Genomic DNA, 18,267 nt, shown 5'->3' with positions numbered 1-18,267 from the left:
CTACTAGATTTTCATCAATCCCCGCTAAAAAAAAAAAAAAAAAACTAAAAAATAGAAGAAAAATGACAATTGTAAACATGCCGACCAAAAAAAAACTTTAATCCCCATTCATTGGTATGGAAATACTTTCTCTCTACGTTGATGCCTCATATTATGTGATTAGAGAACTCATAACACATTGTATTTAAAAAAAACTGCCTACCCTCATGCCCTCCTATCACTCTACTGGATATATTTTCTGGAATACAAAATGTACCCTCATTAGCCCCACCCCCTCCCCCTGAAAGATTCAATCCCACCCCCTCTCCATGGATAAGGGAGAGATATTTTGGAACTATGTGTAAATTATTACTCTTCTCATTTGCTCTCTCAATCGCAAACCCTTCTCAAGAAATTCCCAATCCCTCCATGTGAAGATATAATTATTAGTTTACTTGATGTCCCTCCTCCCTAGTCCCCCCTTTGGGCAGGTGGCATGCCCCAGAAACAAATCATTACACATAACTAGAATACCGCATCAACTTAGCTGTTCCAAGCTTGAGGAAAAAAAACCGGGTCAATGAGGTACATGTGGGACTGTTTTATGGGGACATATTTACAAGATAGAAGCTATTATCCCCTATAAACCATTACCACAATGTACTGTAATAAAACTCAATCCAGTTTTCCCCCTCAACCTTGGAAAAGCTAAATACTGACGGCTTATGGGCAATAAAGATATTTGCCAGTCTCGTATGCTGTGTTGCAGAAAACTCGAAAATTAATCTGTGCTAGCAGTTTCTTTGAAAAAATTCCTAATGTTTTAATTACATGGATTCAAAATCCTGAAAGTTTCGATTAACTAAAATAAATCATCAAGCCAAAAATTTGCCTTTCAAATATTACCAAAAAAGTCACAAAAAAATATTGTAATAAGTGAAAGATATATCCAAGTGAGATTTCTCTTTGCTTACTTTTCATCTTTGAGATTTTGAGAAATGTTTCTCTTCGGAAATTCCCCCACAGGGGTCCCAAAATTGGGTTGGAACTAAGAAGCTGTTTGTGAGGCGTAATGCTTCTTCATCATGGTTCATCATTTCTTCCTCTGCAAATTTGTTTCATAGATAAATCAATCAAAAACCATTGTTTTTCTTGTTTGTATTCAGATCACTTAACTATTTTTATTCAAGTTTCATTAATGAGAATATCTAACACCTTAATTGCCCTATTTCACTATGACGTCACACAAAACAATCTATTGTTTTAACGCAAAGGATCATAGTCCTCGGAGGGGGTCAAAATCAAACCAAATTTTGTGAAAATTGTTCTAAAACCGTATCAATCCACGAAGAAGAGGAACGTTAGAATAGCCAGCAAACGCTTAGATATTTTTTAGTATATATAACACATTATATTTCTGAAAACCAGGCCATTTTAGAGTTAAACTGTTTTGCTAGGAGCAAATTTTGTTTTCTATGGATTTGGTTGTGATTCTTATATCCCCCAACATAAAACAAGCAGTGATGAAGTCATAGTGAAATAAGCCAATTAACACCTAGGAAAGGTTTTAAATGAGTACAGAAACATGTAGGTTACTTGCATTTTATCATCATTTACTAGCTACCACTACCAGCATCCCTTGCACACTTTTTTATTAAGTTAATTAGCACCACATTGCCCAATGAATGAGAAAGAAACCTTCACAAAAGCATTTTGGTAGCAGTTAGGTAGTAAATGATGGCCATTATTGCAAATGCCTTATTGCCATTATTTGCATTCAATTTTAACATGGATTTTCTTAATCACTCACTTCAATCTCTTTTTTTTTATTATAAAAATAAAATCATTTTCCTTGACATTTCATCAGTAATTAAATATACATCTGTGTGAGCTTTACCATGGCTTGCCATTAATACAATAAAATGTACCCACATACAGATTAGCTGCTGATATTTGTATACTGTATATTACTTTATACGAAAGGATAAAAATTTGAAATTTAACTAGTTTGGACTACACATATGTCAGATGGGAAACAACAGAAGTTATTGAAATACAATACATATTAAATACTAGAAGTGTTCTGGCAATATACCTCCTTGGCTCGGGTGTAACATTTTTCCTATTGCAGACTGCATTTCATTCCCTAGAGTATTTTATTTTCTTTGTTACACTGTTGTGCTCGGTTGCACATGAGAAGAGTGACATACTGTAAATATGCCTGGATACGACTCAAAAAAAGACTCTTACTTTCAAGGGAATGACACATGGTTTGAAATAGGAAAAGATTATGCATAAGGTAAAGAGGTATTCAGTATACTAAAATGTCAGTTTTAAATGTTAATCAGTATGCATGATCTAGTCATCACTTCACAATGTTTGATCTAACTATACTGTTTTGATTATCTAAGTAAATTGACAGTTTAATTTATGAATAGATTTTTTCATACCTTTGTAAAGACACGCTGTGTAGCTTCATTATATATTTTCATTTTTTTCTCCCGTTCCTTTTGTTTTGCTGCAGCCTGTTCAGCTGAAGTCCTGACTTTGAGTCTGCCATGCTGAATCAGAAGGAATATCATAAGCTCACTCTCATTGATCATTATCAATATTCAATTCAGTCCTAAAAAGTCAAGAATAACTTATGATATCTGCAGAGAAACACTTTGAGACTGCAACAATAGATATGATGTTCCTATGCTCTTGACGTGAACATTAGAGTTCATTTCAGTAAGCTAAATATATCAAAGCCATTTGTCCACAGTAAACAGGCAAACATCCTTGATGCAATGAATAAGTCAAAAGTAACCCTCCAAGCGATATATATCCAGAAATTTTTGATTCAAATTTGTCAAACTTGAATGGCAAATATTTTACCCACTTTTGAACTAAGGATAACATTTCGTTCCAAAGAACTTCTTAATACGATCTTTCAGGAAAATTAATTACTGTTATTTTTGAGCAAATTTGTTGGAGTATTTTCTGTTTGGAATTCTTTTGCTTCACTACAGATGAATGCAAAGAACTAATCTTCTCATTTATAATTAAAATATGGAAATGTCTTCAGAAAAACAAATAAAGATCTTATACCTGAACAAGAGATGATAATACATTTGGATTAAGTTCAGCAAGCTTTGCTGCCCGGCGTTCAGTTGAGCTTTTACTCAACTCTTCGGACGACTCCAATAATTCTTCTCCTCTCGTACGAATAAGTTTTATACCAATGCTGAATCAAAATGTATTGTTTTACTATGCAAAAACGTTAATATTCAATCGATTCAAGACTAATTCTGTGATTTATAAGCTTACCCTGATTTTTCCATGATGTTGTTTCGTTAATCATAAAGACTTAATATTTGAGTTAAGATTCTAGGTTTTGGTGCCGGCTTTTTACATGACAACAGAAAAGACCTTTCTACACAAACAGCCCTGGGTGATTCTGTATTCTCATACATAGAATATGACAAAAACTACACGAACATAAAAATTTCATAGGCAGATGGACCAATAAGCTTAGATATTGCTACCAATTTATGTTATCGGTAAAGACTTGAGGCATGGCACGAAGTACAATTTTTACATTCTTCATTTTTCTTTGAGAAATTTTAAGCGGCTTTGAAATTCCTGATAATTAACCTGCATGTCATAGATCTTAATTACTCTCCAGCAAAGTAAACATGTGTTTAGTCTGGTTTAGTTTGGATAAGAGAGGCGAATATTGACATTTTACTTACCATGTTTTAGGAGTCAAATGCAAAACTTGGGCAAAACCGCAAAAATGATCGCAATATTTGGCTAACAAATATTCCACGAAAAAGGCGCAAAACTGAATTGTGAAATCTCGGTTGTCTCGGCTATAAGGATAAGTGGTCAAATACGTGAAATAGTCTTCGCAAATTGGTTAAACTTGACGATAATCAGATGACTGTAATATTAAATTTCTGTCTCGTTCGCCATTTTGAAATCCGAGAAAAACCTGGGAACTATTCATTGAGTCCGCAATGTTTGTGAGCAGCAGGGACAAAAGCTACTGTCATGGGAGGGGTCGCTGATCTCAGTCGACTTCCGGCAGGATTCCGTTGGTTCTAAAACGAAAAACTGTTCTATAAAGATTTTTCTTATTACTTCTGCTGACAGGATTTTTTGTCTAGTTATTCTAGGTTGAAGTTAAATTGTCGAGATTTATCTTAGTTCTTTTTCTAGCGGTTTTTTAATATGAGCAGTTGGACCCGGAAATACGTCACATCATAAAAGAAAACAAAATTGAATTTAGGGAGGGGAGGGAAGTTTTATTAATTTTACAACATGGAGAACGACTTACTGAAAGAGAGGAAATCTATATAATTTACATTATTTCCTTTATGATAAAGCGTTTTATCTTCCAAGAAGATTCAGAGAGTATAATATACAACTCTCTATCTTAATTTGAAATTTCTTACCATTAATTCTTAGTGGATTGTTTAGGATTTCACTTGCTACACGTCACGTCTCGCTCTAGTCACAGAGCCTTACATCACATCGCTAGCTATGCCACCTAATATTGTACAACAACAACAACGACCAGATACACTAACTGTAATGGGATTATCTGTGGTAAATGTTATCTCTTGGATCTCGTCGGCTGCCATGGTGTTCGGTGGAGTGGTTCCTTATATCCCTCAGTATTGGGATATTTGGAAATCAAAAAATGCGGATGGCTTTTCCATTCATGTTTGTTTAGCTTTGCTTATCGCCAATATTCTTCGTATTCTCTTTTGGTAAGTTCGTATAGAGAGTGAGGTTTCGATGTATTTTCATCATTTTCTTTTTTAGAGGTTTTAAAGTTCACTATCTTAAGATTGGAATCAAGAAAATTGCAGAGTAGATGTGATAAGCTTACATACGATGAATCAAAATCAGATCATGAATTCTGTTTTATAGCGATGATTCATCTGTTCCAATTCAACAAGACTTCCTAAGACTGAAGCATTTAATCATTTAAATATTTTTTACTTGCTCATGAATGTCTTTCTATGTCTATGTCATGCATTTTTGCAACATACTTCTGCCGAACAAAATTTCAAAATTAAACAAATAAACAAAAAATCTACTGTGACAAATCACCATATTATCAGAAACTTAAGGTTAAAGTAAGCGTTAGACTGTGTACCCATGGCAACAGCTATTTCCATTCAACTATCAAGTAGTAATGTTACAAATCAATCATCTTGTCTTTGTAGGTTTGGTCGTCAATTTGAAACCCCATTGCTTTTACAGAGTTTTATAATGATCGTTGCAATGCTTGCCATGCTGCAACTTTGTACGAAGATTAAAAGAGAAACCGACTTGTTGGGAAAAAGAAGATCATTTCTTGGTGAGGCTGAGTAAACCTTTCTCGAATTTGCTTGAGTGACCACGCAACAATGGTTCAAAGTCACGGGTTAAACTTGATAAACGATAAAATAAATGTATGAACACATCAAGTCCAAGCTTGACTTAGAACCATCAAAAGGTCTATTGATCTGATTGGGTCACTACCCTAATGCATTTTTTTGAGGGGGACTAATTAAGTAACATATATGTGTTAAACGACCCCCAAGTACGATGTTTGCATAGAGATGGCTTCATTTAACTACCACTCTTATTCAAGTTTGTATTCTTTGTCTTCTTGACCAGTTAACGTTGAGCCAGAAATGAGATATGACGGAGCTCAAACTAATTTTGCCAGTCTTCTTTACTGGCAACTGACTAACCATTAATTTTAGCCCTGCAATTCTCAAGTACCATTTTTTCATGACAAGCCTATAAGGCCTATTCGATATAAGCAATCCCTGCTGATGTTCTGCGATTGAATCGCAGAACATCAGCAAGGACGACGGATCAAATTATCAAACGGATAGGTCGGATTACCACATTGTAATTCCATAGTGTAGTTTTTTATCCCATTTATCTATCATTGATTTTTCTTCAATAAAAGCTCCTTTTGTCTTCGTGTCAGTGTTTCCGATTGGAAAAAATGATATATAACATGAGTGATCACAAAGAATATGATAATAACAACAGCAAGCAAAGCTTACGTAGAATGAAGGTAGAATATGGTCGATGACTTAGCTGTCAAAAAAAGGGTTCTCTTTAGCAGGTAATTAACCTGCTGTGCAGTTCAAATAGGCCTTAAGTTTGTCATCCATGGGAGGGAGGGAGGAAAACCTGAAGAATCTAGAAAAAAACGTTTTGGTTTAATAGGGAGAGGACAACACATCAAACAAATGCTATTCAAATGTGCCACCCACAGGATGCAATTGATCCAGTGATCTGCTTCTCCATTCTTGGCATTTTGTATGAATTTTCTCACATTTCTCCATATATCCATTTCATTCCCATTGAATTCTTATCTTTGATTTTCCCTCCACAGATTTCAACGTAGACCATTTCTGGAATTGGACTCATTTTTCAGACTATGTGTTATGTTTGTGTATATTTGTGGCTCTCAGTGGTTATGTTACGTATTTATGTCTGGAATCGTTCATCTATATAGAGACCATTGGCTTCTTAGCTGTCTTTACTGAAGCCCTGTTAGGCGCCCCTCAGTTTTATCAAAACCATCAAAAGAAATCTACTATAGGAATGAGGTAAGGGAGATGGTGTAGTTCCAGAAATTATACATACACCCCACAGAAGAATTTTTTTCAGACCCCCCCCCCCCCCCCCCCCACTTCCCCTTCCCCCAAAAATTCCAATTTTCTTCCATACAAACTCTGTAATTTTGTATTTTCTCTGACCCCATGTACCCTCTCAGAATAATATATTTTCACAGAATAATTTTATTCAGACCCCCCCCCCCCACTTCCCCTTCACCCAAAAATTCCAATTTTGTTCCATACAAACTCTGTAATTTTGTATTTTCTATGACCCCATGCACTCTCTCAGAATTTCCAAATTTCTCTGTGGGGGAGGGGGTATTGATAATTCCTGGAGCTACACATTGGATTATAGTTTTGTTTTGAGATTTGATGGTCACTGTCAAAAGTGTTACAGGCAAATTTATGTGTGAGCAAGGCAATTTTGAGCAAAAGGCCAAAATTTTGTTCATTTCCATTTTTGCCAGATATTTAAAATAATGTTTCCACCTATGATTCTTTTGACAGCGATCATCACAGACATCATTTTTAGTCCCTATCATTACCAAGCTAATACAGTACCACTGCCCCACTACCACCACCCTCATAAAAAATGAAGGTTCTCCTAGTAACTTAGATCAGTAGGTGTAATAAATGCAAACCCATTTTGAAAAATCACCATAATCACCATTCAGGTCTATTATTTTTAAAACACAGGTGGTGTGTGCTGGTAATAGAAGCTTTGCACCATCATGTGATGATATCCATAAAAGGAGGCACAATGAAAGTCTTTTTCTCTTGGGAAACTGATTTTTTTCTCATATAAATCAGATTAGACCAGATTGGATTGTTCCTGCCTCCTGAACACCATCACCATCATATTTTTCTCCTGTTTCTTCTTTGGTTCCCCCCTCCCCCCCAAAAAAGCTTCACAAATCGCTCTTCTAAATCTCTGTTTTGCAAAGAGGGGCCACAGGTTTGTTAGTTTATTCATAATTATCTTTTTGCTTTTAGTGTGAAGATGGTTGTCATGTGGTTATCAGGAGACTCATTCAAGACATGTTACTTCATTGTCAAGAATGCACCAATACAGTTCTGCATTTGCGGCATGCTCCAAATATTAATAGACATTTCCATCCTTATTCAGGTTTATACATACAGTTCTGAGGCAAGCAGACACATGAAATAGCCTGGCTGGTATTCAAACGATTCTTTATTTGCAGCTTACTTTTAGTAGATTATATTTCAGAAATATATTCTTTAATTTTATAAACACATTAGTCCCTTTTCCCATTAGGTAAAATGCTGCCATGTTTTATGAATGAAGACAGCCTATCTTAAAAGCAAATCATTTGCAAAAGTCAGCTGTAATGTAAAAGAATGTGGAGCTTGAACAATATTGTTTTGAAATCCCAAAGGCTTTTAATGATATTAGACGGCGAGCATTCCAACTTTTCTGTTTGTACTCGGTAAAGACAGGGTTCCTACTCTTCCTCTCCCTACCCCCCGACTAACTCGCTTCCAATCTCCGAGTGTCCACTGGAATCCTAAAGACTTGAAGAAGCTGATCCCTACATCTTCAGAGGCGGATCCAGGAATTTTATAAAGGGGGCGATTATTACATATAAATTCGAGGAAAAGTGGGGTGACTGTTACTAACAATATACTGAGAAATTTGAGTAATAGGGGGAGACTTATTGTCACCTCTTTTACTACCCCTAGATCTGTCCCTGGTCTTAAGGTTGCTTAAAGTCAAAGCTGACTGTATTAGAGAGGGCCATGATAGTGACTTTTGTTAGATGTGTAGATGTGTTGATAGTGACTTTTCTTCACCCATGAAAGAAGAGTGGTAAACGTAATACATAGTAGTAGATGTAAATTCCATTGTCTTCTTTTATTTTACTTTCACTAATTACCTTTTACAACTTTAAGTAAAATAACTTTAATGTATTAAAACTAACACTAAAATATGTAAAATCCTTTAGGCTGATTGAAAGGCTTAATTATAATGAAAGTGCAGACCTCTTTTTTCCCCTTTTCTTCTTTCTTCACCCTCAGCTTCATCTTGCTCTTCCTTTTCCCTTTCTTCCTCTCTCTCTCTCTCTCTTCCATTCTTTTCTTCTTCCCAGTTTTCCTACCATTCCTTTATCCATCGTCTTTTCGTTGCTTTGGTTCTTTTTCCTTTCTTAGTATAGAGAAAATACTAATCAGAGACCAGTCCCAAGGATTTGAGGTGGACAGGAATCTATTATCAATGTAGTATTAGGTCACATTGTCTAAAAATTGACATTAAAGTTTTAAGTGATTTTGAGTTCTATAATGATTAATCTGCAGTACCAATTATTACGTTACAAAATTTGGGAAAATTAATACGAAGTATTCAAATGATACATAAAGAATTTCTAATCAAATACTTTATATGATTTATATTCTATCAACTTTTTAGCATTTTTAGCACTATTAACAAATCTAGTCCACTTGGAGTGCAAACAATATAACCGTGAAACAGTAATACTAAATAGCACAATTTCATGCAAATTCCATTGTTTTCTGTTGTTTAATTAGCACTATTTTGCACTATTTAGTAATTAGTGTTTCACAGATTAATTGTTTGCACTCTAAATGACAAAAGTTAAACCTTTTATGTGTGGCAAAGTCTGCCTGTTACTTTTGGTTATTAGAAAAATTAACAACAAATAGAAAAAGATAGTTTGTGCAACATCAATGTTTAAGGTAATTACCTTGTTTTCCACTGCACATTTTGCTGTGCATAGGACCAAAAAGCATGGAACTTACATAATTTAGCCATTTAATAGTGTTTTTTATAAACCCATGAAATACACTTTAGCTTAGTACTATCATACTGTTTTTGTTTCCAATTGAGTTCATCTTTCTTTCAACATTTTTCTTAGGATGGTTCATGTACTGTTTAATAAACGAGCAGGAGTGTTTTATCGGGTATAAAACACGAGGCGCAGCCGAGTGGTTTTAGACCAGATAAAACACTACTGCTCGTTTATTAAACGGCTTTAAAAACTCATGATGTATGTTGTCGTATTGTACCGAATTCTTTAGGAAATGAACCAAGTTTGATAGAGAAAATCCAAGTTAAAGTTTATGCAAATGAAGACGAATCTATATCAGATATAAAGCCTCCTTCATGGTCATGATTTCTATTGTGTTTCCTTCATGAAGTATTCATGAGTTTTCTTAATGTTCTTAGAAAAACGTTGAAATAAAGGTCATAGGCACTAGCTATACATTAGCATTTTATGCTTTAAAGAGAATATATACTGTATACCTACAGATTTAAAATTATGCAAGCAAAACGTTCTTTCATTTACAATTACTTTTTACAATGGCGATAGAACTAGTTTACTAGACTAGAAGTACAGTTTTCTTTCACACTTGAACTTCAATTGAAATCTTTTTCTGCAACTAACTTCACGCGCAAATATCACAAGGATAATCTTCATCATCAATATCATTATTGAATTATTAATATTCTTTCTACTTGACAAACTGCACAGCATAATTAGCCATGCAGACTAATATCTGACCATCATTCAACGCTGCGATAGAAACAGGATTGTAGATATTATCCTCGGTGACTGTCTTGCCAGCAAAACGACCATCCAGGGTGAATTTCTGGACACGATTATTACCAGAATCACACACTAGTAGATGATGGTCATTATCAATAGCCAGGCCCGATGGTCTACTCAGCTGACCATCATCACTGCCGTATCCACCAATCGTCGATATTCTAGTCAGTACTTTACCTTTCTTCTCAAATACATGAATAACATGATTATAATGATCACTTACGTAAAACCGTCCATCATGTGTTATCACGTCAACCGGATCAAAGTTGTCCTTTCTTGTCAAACCAAACTGATATTTATAATCGCCATCTCTTGTGAAGACACGAACACGATGATTGTCACGATCACACACAATGATGTTACTATCGTCATCAACGTGTACTCCATATGGATAAGAAAACTCGTTATGTATGGCACCTTGGTTACTGAAAGTTTTGAACAAATTCCCTGTTATAGTGTTAACTATACATATTCTTCGATTATCTTTGTCTGCTATGACTAAATCTGTATCATTCAGGAATGCTAAACTGTCGGGACCAAGACCATGTTCCTGCACACTATCTTTACAATCATAACTGAGTATGAGATCTCCATTAGTCTTAAATATGTGGACTTTGCAATAAGATCTTGAAGGGTCATAGGACGTATTGGTAACTCCTATAGCGAGCCTGCTGTTGTCCCTGTTCACTGCTATCATACCTGTTAAACAATTGTAAGTATCCGACACATCTTTTATTTGAAACCCTTGTGTTACTCTCATCTGTTGAGGCTTCACATTAGATACATGATTCTCATTCACTTGAACCTCTGCTGTCAGTTGACTATCTACTTCTACTTTTCCTTCTATTTCCACGTCATCGTCATCTGTTTCAGAATGCGTTTGTATTTCTCCAAGACCTGTATTTACTTGTTGCACCAGCTCTTGGTTAGGAATAAAGACAATTCTTGATGACAGTGGAATTGGGTTGAAGATGAATTTCTCCGAGCACTGTGTCTCTTGAATCTTCATCATTTCACTTGCCAGTCCTTTTTCCATCATATTCCTGATGTATTCCTCGACTGCTGGAATATGGGGAATTATATTCAAGTTTGTTGTGGCTGTGCCGAACTTCTCGTCTATTTGTCTCAGTAGTTCTCGTTCATTTTCTTGTAGAATTTGGATCATTTTCTTGGTCTTTTCTTTCACTTCATGTCTTGCTTTTTCTCCTTGTTGTTTGATAGTTTTAGCGATTTTTTCTTGTTGCTGTTGTTCCTTTTCATCTAATTTCAACTGCTCTAGTACTTGCAGATGCTTTGACAATACATCTTTCTTGATCGAAGCAAACTTATCTAATGACATCGTCTTATGATCCTTGTGATCGTGTTTCCAGCATGTCACACAAATCATGTCATCACAGTCTTCACAGAATGACTCTAGCCTGTGCTGAGGGTGACTTTTACAAGGATTTTCTCTTGTTGTTATGAACTCAATATCTTCTTTCTTCAAATCAGCCAGGCAAACGACCTTGTGATCTTTGATGAAGTAAGAATGGTTCTTCTTGCATTCTTGACACAGTGAATGATCGCATTCAAAACAATACCAAGATGCTGGAGAATGACTCTCAGAAACAGAGCAAACCTTTTCTCCCTTTGCCAACGCCAGACCCTTCAAGATTCTTGAATGCAGTGAACTTGGCTGTAGATCTTCCACGCTGTTTGGTTCTGGAAGATGAATTTGTGATTTGCATCGAGGACACTTGAAGACGTTGACTTGGTCGATGAGCTCGGCGTGACTTCCGACGCAAGGCTTACAAAATGTATGGAAACATGGAAGAATCTTCGGTTCTGTAAGTGTATCATTACACAAGGAGCATTGGACGTGCTTCTTCAGATCTTCCAGGAAAGATTCCATGTTTATTAAGGGAGTTATCTAAAGACGCGTCTTTCGTCTGTCGAGCAGATGTTTCTTTCCTAGAAATAGTGTCATGCTAATGAGAGCGGAAACGCAATGATACGTCACAAATGGCAGCCATAATAGCATCTAAAATAGGTTTTGGGTCATGCAACGTGGCCCGCCATATAGAATTTATTCGCTCTCATTCTCTATATCGATTCATAGGGTTAAAGTCATATTTGGATGTATAGCGGTATTAGATCAAGCCTTATGAAGAGTCTACGGTCACTTGACACTCATAATAACATTAACATCAGGCCACCGGAAACGGTGACATGAGGTCATCTGATATTCTCGAACAATCGTTGACTCACGAGGAACACACGTTCATATTGTTACCGTTCTTTTATATCATTTATAAGCATTTAGGACCTGATTACTTCTTTGTTGTAAGTACTTTATGATTCAATGGGACTATTATAGCATGTTAATCACGAATTACCATTTATATATCATGTATTTGTAATCATTATTTTGTAGAATCACTTCTGCATCGTCATCGTAATAAAATAGACAATACGAGCATCGAGGGGTAATTCTTCATGCAGAAGTGATCAAACAAAACCAAAATAGTAACTATGGTCATAATAAGTTGCTCTGTCCCGTCGTGTGACTTCAAAACGGCCGATGGCTCAGAAGAATTGGTCATCGCCATACTAAAGAACCACAACCTAGCACATCAAACCAATCAAGCGACGGCCGCTGTACCAGCGCCCACGCCAAGCGTACGTGCCCCGTCCCTTGATCGACCAAAAATTGATGTCGGCATATCGACAGAAGAATGGAACATTTTTGTGAGAAGATGGAACGTCTTCCGCACTGGCTCAGCCATCAACGAGGCCACAGCACCGGCCCAGCTGTTCCAGTGCGCAGGTCCCCAATTGGGAGATAACATCCTCAAAACGAATCCAACCGCCACCTCTGGCACTTTGGAGCAGTTACTAGACACGATGCGCTCCCTAGCAGTCATTCCTGTGGCAACCGGCGTATTGAGAACTGAACTACTTCAGCTTCGACAAGAGCGCGACGAACCATTTCGCTCCTTTGCCGCCAGAGTCAGAGGAAAGGCAGAAACATGCGAATTCTCCTCAAAATGCGAATGTGGAAAAGACGTCGATTACACGCCTCACATGTCACGTGACGTCCTCCTAAATGGGATCGCCGACCCAGATATACGCCGCGAGATCCTGGGAACCAAAAAAATTATCCAAACACCAGTGAACGAGGTAATCTCACTCGTCGAGAGCAAAGAAAAGGCCCGCAATGCGTTACCGTCATCTAGCCTATCAGCCATGTCGTCGTTCCGTCGCCAACAGAACCCACGAACTGACACCCCGGCCACAACTCCACCACCGGTACCATCTCCCACAGACCAGTGTAAAGAGGCTACATGTCCGGACTGCCAACAAAGGTTCAAAATATACACGGTAGGAGCAAGGGGCTGGAACACCAAGCCCCATCAGGTCTGCATCACCTGCTATCGAAACCGTCGCCGCAGCAAACGCACGCGAGGAACGCCCTCAGCCTCGACATCCGCAGTCCACGCCAGCCAAGACCCCGAACAGATCTCTCAGATGGCGGCACTCCATCAACATCCAGTCCGCCCTACACGACCAAAGCGTCGACAAAGGAAACGGCGAAGGACGACACACAGTTCCACCGACAACCACGCGCCGATTGCACTCGACCATCATATCTTCTCAAAGGGTGAATGGCGCCGGGCACGCCTCCAAGCTCATCCCACGATCAGCATCAAGATCAACGCCGATTCCCCAGCAACCGATACCAGCAGCAGTCAAGGGAGTACGTACACACCTCAAGCTGAAGTATCAGCCGTCGCCGATACCGGAGCACAGTCAGACCTATGGTCCCTAACAGACTTCCTGGCCAGCGGATTCTCGCGGGACATGCTAACCCCCGTCAGCCTCAGTCTATCGGCAGCCAACCGTTCACCGATCCCCATAGAGGGTGCTTTCTTTGCCAAACTTACCAGCAGGAATAGCACCGGAAGAGAGGTAACATGCCGCTCTATGGTATACGTCAGCAGCGCAGTGAACACCATGTATCTATCATGTGAAACGCTATTCAACCTAGCAATCTTGCCACAAGATTTCCCAGCAAGTGCCCGCAGCTCACATGTAAAATCCACGAGCCAAAACACAGACGCAGCCAGCCACGCCTCAGATGACGCATGCTCATGCCCTCGTAGAGCAACAGCCCCCAGCCGACCGTCGGAACTGCCGTTCCCATGCACACCTGAAAACAATGGAAAGATGAAAGCTTGGCTCTTGGACAGATATGCCTCATCCACTTTCAACACATGCCCTCACCAAACCTTGCCACGTATGGAAGGACCAGCAATAGAGATTCACGTTGACCCCAACGCAACTCCAAAGGCCTGCCACACCGCAGCTACTATACCCATCCACTGGCAGCAACAGGTGTACGACGACCTCATTCGCGACGAAGCTCTCGGTGTCATCGAAAGAGTGCCATATGGCGAGCCTGTCACATGGTGCCACAGAATGGTCGTCACTAGAAAACATGATGGTTCACCTCGCCGCACTGTCGACCTGTCACCACTGAATAAATTCTGCCAACGTGAAACATTTGCTACCGAATCGCTCTTCCACCTTGCACGCCGGGTACCCAAGGACAGTTGGAAAACGGTCACCGATGCCTGGAATGGCTACCACAGTGTCCCTCTACGGCAATCTGACCGCCATCTAACAACGTTCATCACACCCTTTGGGCGCTGGCGCTACACGAGAGCACCACAGGGATTCCTCTCATCTGGTGACGGATACAACCGTCGCTTCGATGCCATCCTCTCTAGCTTCGACCGCAAGGAACGCTGTGTCGATGACTTGATACACCACGATGCTACCTTGGAGCAGCACTGGTGGCGGACCATCGACTTGCTTTCACATCTGAGCCAAACCGGAGTCGTATTGAACCCAGACAAGTTCCAATTCGCCAGCAAATGCGTTGACTTTGCAGGCTTCAGGATCTCTGACTCTACCATCGAGCCGCTACCGAAGTACCTGGACGCCATTCGGGACTTTCCCTCGCCCTCTTCTACTACAGACATCAGGAGCTGGTTTGGGCTCGTGAACCAAGTAGCCAATTATGCACAACTACGTGACACAATGTCCCCATTCAAGCCATTCCTCAGCCCTCGGTGCAAGTTCTCATGGTCTACAGAACTTGAGGACGCCTTCCAAGCCTCCAAACAGGCCATAGTCGATGCCATCCGCAAAGGGGTCGAGATATTCGACATACAGCGTCGTACCTGCCTGCGTCCTGACTGGTCCAAACGTGGGATTGGGTACTTCCTACTCCAGCAACATTGCGACTGCCCGTCCGGAATACCCGACTGCTGCCCAGGAGGATGGAGGATCACCCTAGCGGGATCACGCTTCCTATCCCCTGCAGAGCAACGCTATGCAGCCATCGAAGGTGAAGCCCTCGCTGTCGCATGGGGCCTCGAGCAGACCCGCTACTTTACACAGGGATGTGACAACCTCGTGGTAGTAACTGACCACAGGCCACTGACCAAAATCCTTGGCGACCGCACGCTCGACGAGATAACTAACTCGCGGCTCTTCAGACTCAAACAGCGAACGCTCCCATGGCGCTTTGACATTGTGCATCTACCAGGCAAGCTAAACCACGCAGCCGACGCAACCTCACGACACCCATCGCCATCGGAATCATACAGCTCACCAGACAAACAAGAGTCGATGTTGATGGCCTCAATCCGCAGTGAAGCAATACAACTTGGCATGATCTCATGGGCGCACATAGCACAACACACGGCCACCGACTCGTCACTCAGCCGCCTGCTCAACATCATCGAGCAAGGTCATCAAGCGTCCTATCAAACCGATCCTGAGCTTGCAGCCTTCTGGCCACTGCGCGAGTCCCTCTATGTGAAACATGGTGTTCTCATGTACCAGGACCGGGTTGTGATCCCCACATCCCTTCGCCCACAAGTCTTACAGCATCTCCACGCAGCACACCAGGGTACCTCGACTATGGAACAACGCGCCCGCATGATCGTCTACTGGCCCGGAATGACAAAGGACATAAAGTCAACCAGAGACAGATGCGTGGATTGTAATAGAAACGCACCCTCACAGGCGTCACCACCGCCCATACTATCACAACCGCCCTCAACCCCATTTGAAGCAGTGTTCGCAGACTTCTTCACCTACGGAGGCCAACACTACCTTGTGGTGGGAGATCGCCTGTCAGGTTGGGTGGAGATATTTGGCTCACCTTCCAGCACCAACCTCGCAGGTGCCAATGGTCTGATCCGCCATCTTCGATCATTCTTCGCTACCTTTGGAGTACCCGAAGAAATCTCTAGCGATGGGGGACCGGAATTTACAGCAGGATGCACAGAAGTCTTTCTGCGCCACTGGGGTATACAGCACCGCCTCTCCTCTGCTCACTTTCCCCAGTCCAACGGCAGAGCGGAAGTAGCCGTCAAGACCGCAAAACGTCTTTTGATGTCTAACACAGGGCCATCTGGGAACTTAAACCATGACCGCTTCCTGCAAGCCATGCTACAGCTGCGAAATACGCCCGACCCAGACTGCAGCCTCTCACCAGCAGAAATTGTCTTTGGACGTCCACTACGCGACACCCTATCCTTCGCCAACCGATTGGAGAAGTACTCAAATCCTAATATTCGACCACTCTGGCGCGAGGCATGGACAGCAAAGGAGGAGGCCCTGCGCACCAGGATGTCACGATCAACAGAATCTCTCAAAGCGCACTCTCGGCCTATACGCCCACTATCGGTCGGCGACAAGGTCTTCCTTCAGAATCAACAAGGACCTCACCCAACCAAATGGGACCGCTCTGGCACTATAGTCGAAACAAGGACACATGACCAGTACATGGTAAAAGTGGATGGCTCGGGACGACTAACGCTACGAAACCGTCGCTTCCTCCGTGCATACACGCCTGCAACACCACGAATCGTCACAGAGCCTTCCCCACACAGACAACAAGACAAAGAGTCAGCTGAACCAAAACCAATTCCACCCGCTCAGCCGTTACACAACACTGCAGCACCCCAGGAAATTCAGCAAGACCAAGATCCACCCCCCCTCATTGAGAACAAAGCTCACGCACCATCAGACGAAGAGGCCGCCTCACCCGTGACCCCAAGTGTCGACCCATCCCCGGAACCATCACCACATCAACCAGATCAGCAGACACCAATTCACCGCCCTCGACGAAACTGTGGCCCACCCAAACGGTACGAGCCTGAATCTGGCAACTGGATCCAGCACTCAGCCTGCTCATCCACAATGCCTTATGGACTCCCAGTCTTGGGGGGGGATGAAGAGTCTACGGTCACTTGACACTCATAATAACATTAATATCAGGCCACCGGAAACGGTGACATGAGGTCATCTGATATTCTCGAACAATCGTTGACTCACGAGGAACACACGTTCATATTGTTACCGTTCTTTTATATCATTTATAAGCATTTAGGACCTGATTACTTCTTTGTTGTAAGTACTTTATGATTCAATGGGACTATTATAGCATGTTAATCACGAATTACCATTTATATATCATGTATTTGTAATCATTATTTTGTAGAATCACTTCTGCATCGTCATCGTAATAAAATAGACAATACGAGCATCGAGGGGTAATTCTTCACCTTAACATAAATACATACCAACGTACTTCAAGAATAATTAAAATACAAATGTTTCATGTGTAAAGAATAGCCCAGCAACACCGCAATAGGCGGGTTTTATCTAAAGGTAACGGTAGTACAACAGTTTCATATAACAGGTATTTATGACAAATAACTAGAAAAAACGCTAATTATAAAGAAACATTCTTTGGAGATCCTCTTAGGAGGACTGAGACCATATTCCATTTATAGAATTAAAGTTGTTTTCTACGTAGAGATATATATTTGTGATGACGATGATAGAGAGTTGCTTTGAAAGAGGGTATTCGGTGATTTCTCTTAGACGATTTCATCAATCAAAACTCCACAGATCTGGTGTCCATCTCGGGGAGAACAGCTGTTTGTGGCATTATACTGTTTCTTAGTCTTACTGGTTTTCTATCGATCAAACTCAATACAACTAGACTAGTTTGGCTTCCGATTTAG

At 40.5% G+C, this 18,267-nt stretch overlaps 3 protein-coding genes and 1 long non-coding RNA gene across 5 annotated transcripts; 2 read left to right on the top strand and 2 right to left on the bottom strand.

Moving 5' to 3' along the window:
• Positions 1–2,423: 2,423 nt before the first annotated feature.
• Positions 2,424–3,528, bottom strand: LOC148909195 (uncharacterized). The gene is made up of 3 exons (XR_016120455.1): positions 3,289–3,528; positions 3,070–3,205; positions 2,424–2,540 (listed from the first exon to the last, which is right to left on the bottom strand). It is a non-coding gene; the product is annotated as an uncharacterized LOC148909195 (long non-coding RNA).
• Positions 3,529–4,492: 964 nt separating this feature from the next.
• On the top strand, positions 4,493–9,433 carry LOC116297429 (solute carrier family 66 member 2; the record flags this gene model as incomplete). The annotated part of the gene is given in 4 exon segments (XM_031705653.2): positions 4,493–4,736; positions 5,199–5,332; positions 6,371–6,587; positions 7,590–9,433. Coding segments are annotated over 4 exon segments (756 nt in total). The 3' UTR covers positions 7,765–9,433.
• On the bottom strand, positions 8,451–17,934 carry LOC116297436 (uncharacterized). Its single transcript, XM_089033577.1, has 2 exons — positions 17,803–17,934; positions 8,451–12,320 (listed from the first exon to the last, which is right to left on the bottom strand). Exon 2 carries the CDS (start codon positions 12,069–12,071, stop codon positions 10,086–10,088), a length of 1,986 nt encoding a protein of 661 aa, XP_088889703.1. The 5' UTR covers positions 12,072–12,320; positions 17,803–17,934; the 3' UTR covers positions 8,451–10,085.
• LOC148909194 (uncharacterized) lies at positions 12,290–17,783 on the top strand. Of its 2 annotated transcripts, none has more exons than XR_016120369.1 (2): positions 12,290–17,647; positions 17,739–17,783. XR_016120369.1 is itself a non-coding variant. In XM_089033576.1 (2 exons), the coding sequence occupies exon 2, from the start codon at positions 12,692–12,694 to the stop codon at positions 17,489–17,491; it is 4,800 nt and encodes a 1,599-aa protein (XP_088889702.1). In that variant the 5' UTR covers positions 12,290–12,502; positions 12,594–12,691; the 3' UTR covers positions 17,492–17,783. The 2 variants fall into 2 exon arrangements, 1 of the variants encoding a protein (XP_088889702.1); XM_089033576.1 differs by having other exon boundaries at positions 12,290–12,502; positions 12,594–17,783.
• Positions 17,935–18,267: the final 333 nt, after the last annotated feature.

The sequence above is a fragment of the Actinia tenebrosa genome, unplaced genomic scaffold, assembly GCF_029948245.1.
Source record: "Actinia tenebrosa isolate PJP-AT-01 unplaced genomic scaffold, QUT_ActTen_1.0 PGA_scaffold2__45_contigs__length_23673736, whole genome shotgun sequence".
In the NCBI taxonomy this organism is placed as follows: Eukaryota; Metazoa; Cnidaria; class Anthozoa; order Actiniaria; family Actiniidae; genus Actinia; species Actinia tenebrosa.
The sequence above is the reverse complement of the archived record's forward strand: the minus strand, read 5'-3'. Positions and strand labels throughout refer to the sequence as shown.

Bases quoted from the DNA above. Each gene is read 5' to 3' on its own strand.
- LOC116297436 (XM_089033577.1), bottom strand. From the start codon at position 12,071: ATGGAATCTTTCCTGGAAGATCTGAAGAAGCACGTCCAATGCTCCTTG.
- LOC148909194 (XM_089033576.1), top strand. From the start codon at position 12,692: ATGGTCATAATAAGTTGCTCTGTCCCGTCGTGTGACTTCAAAACGGCC.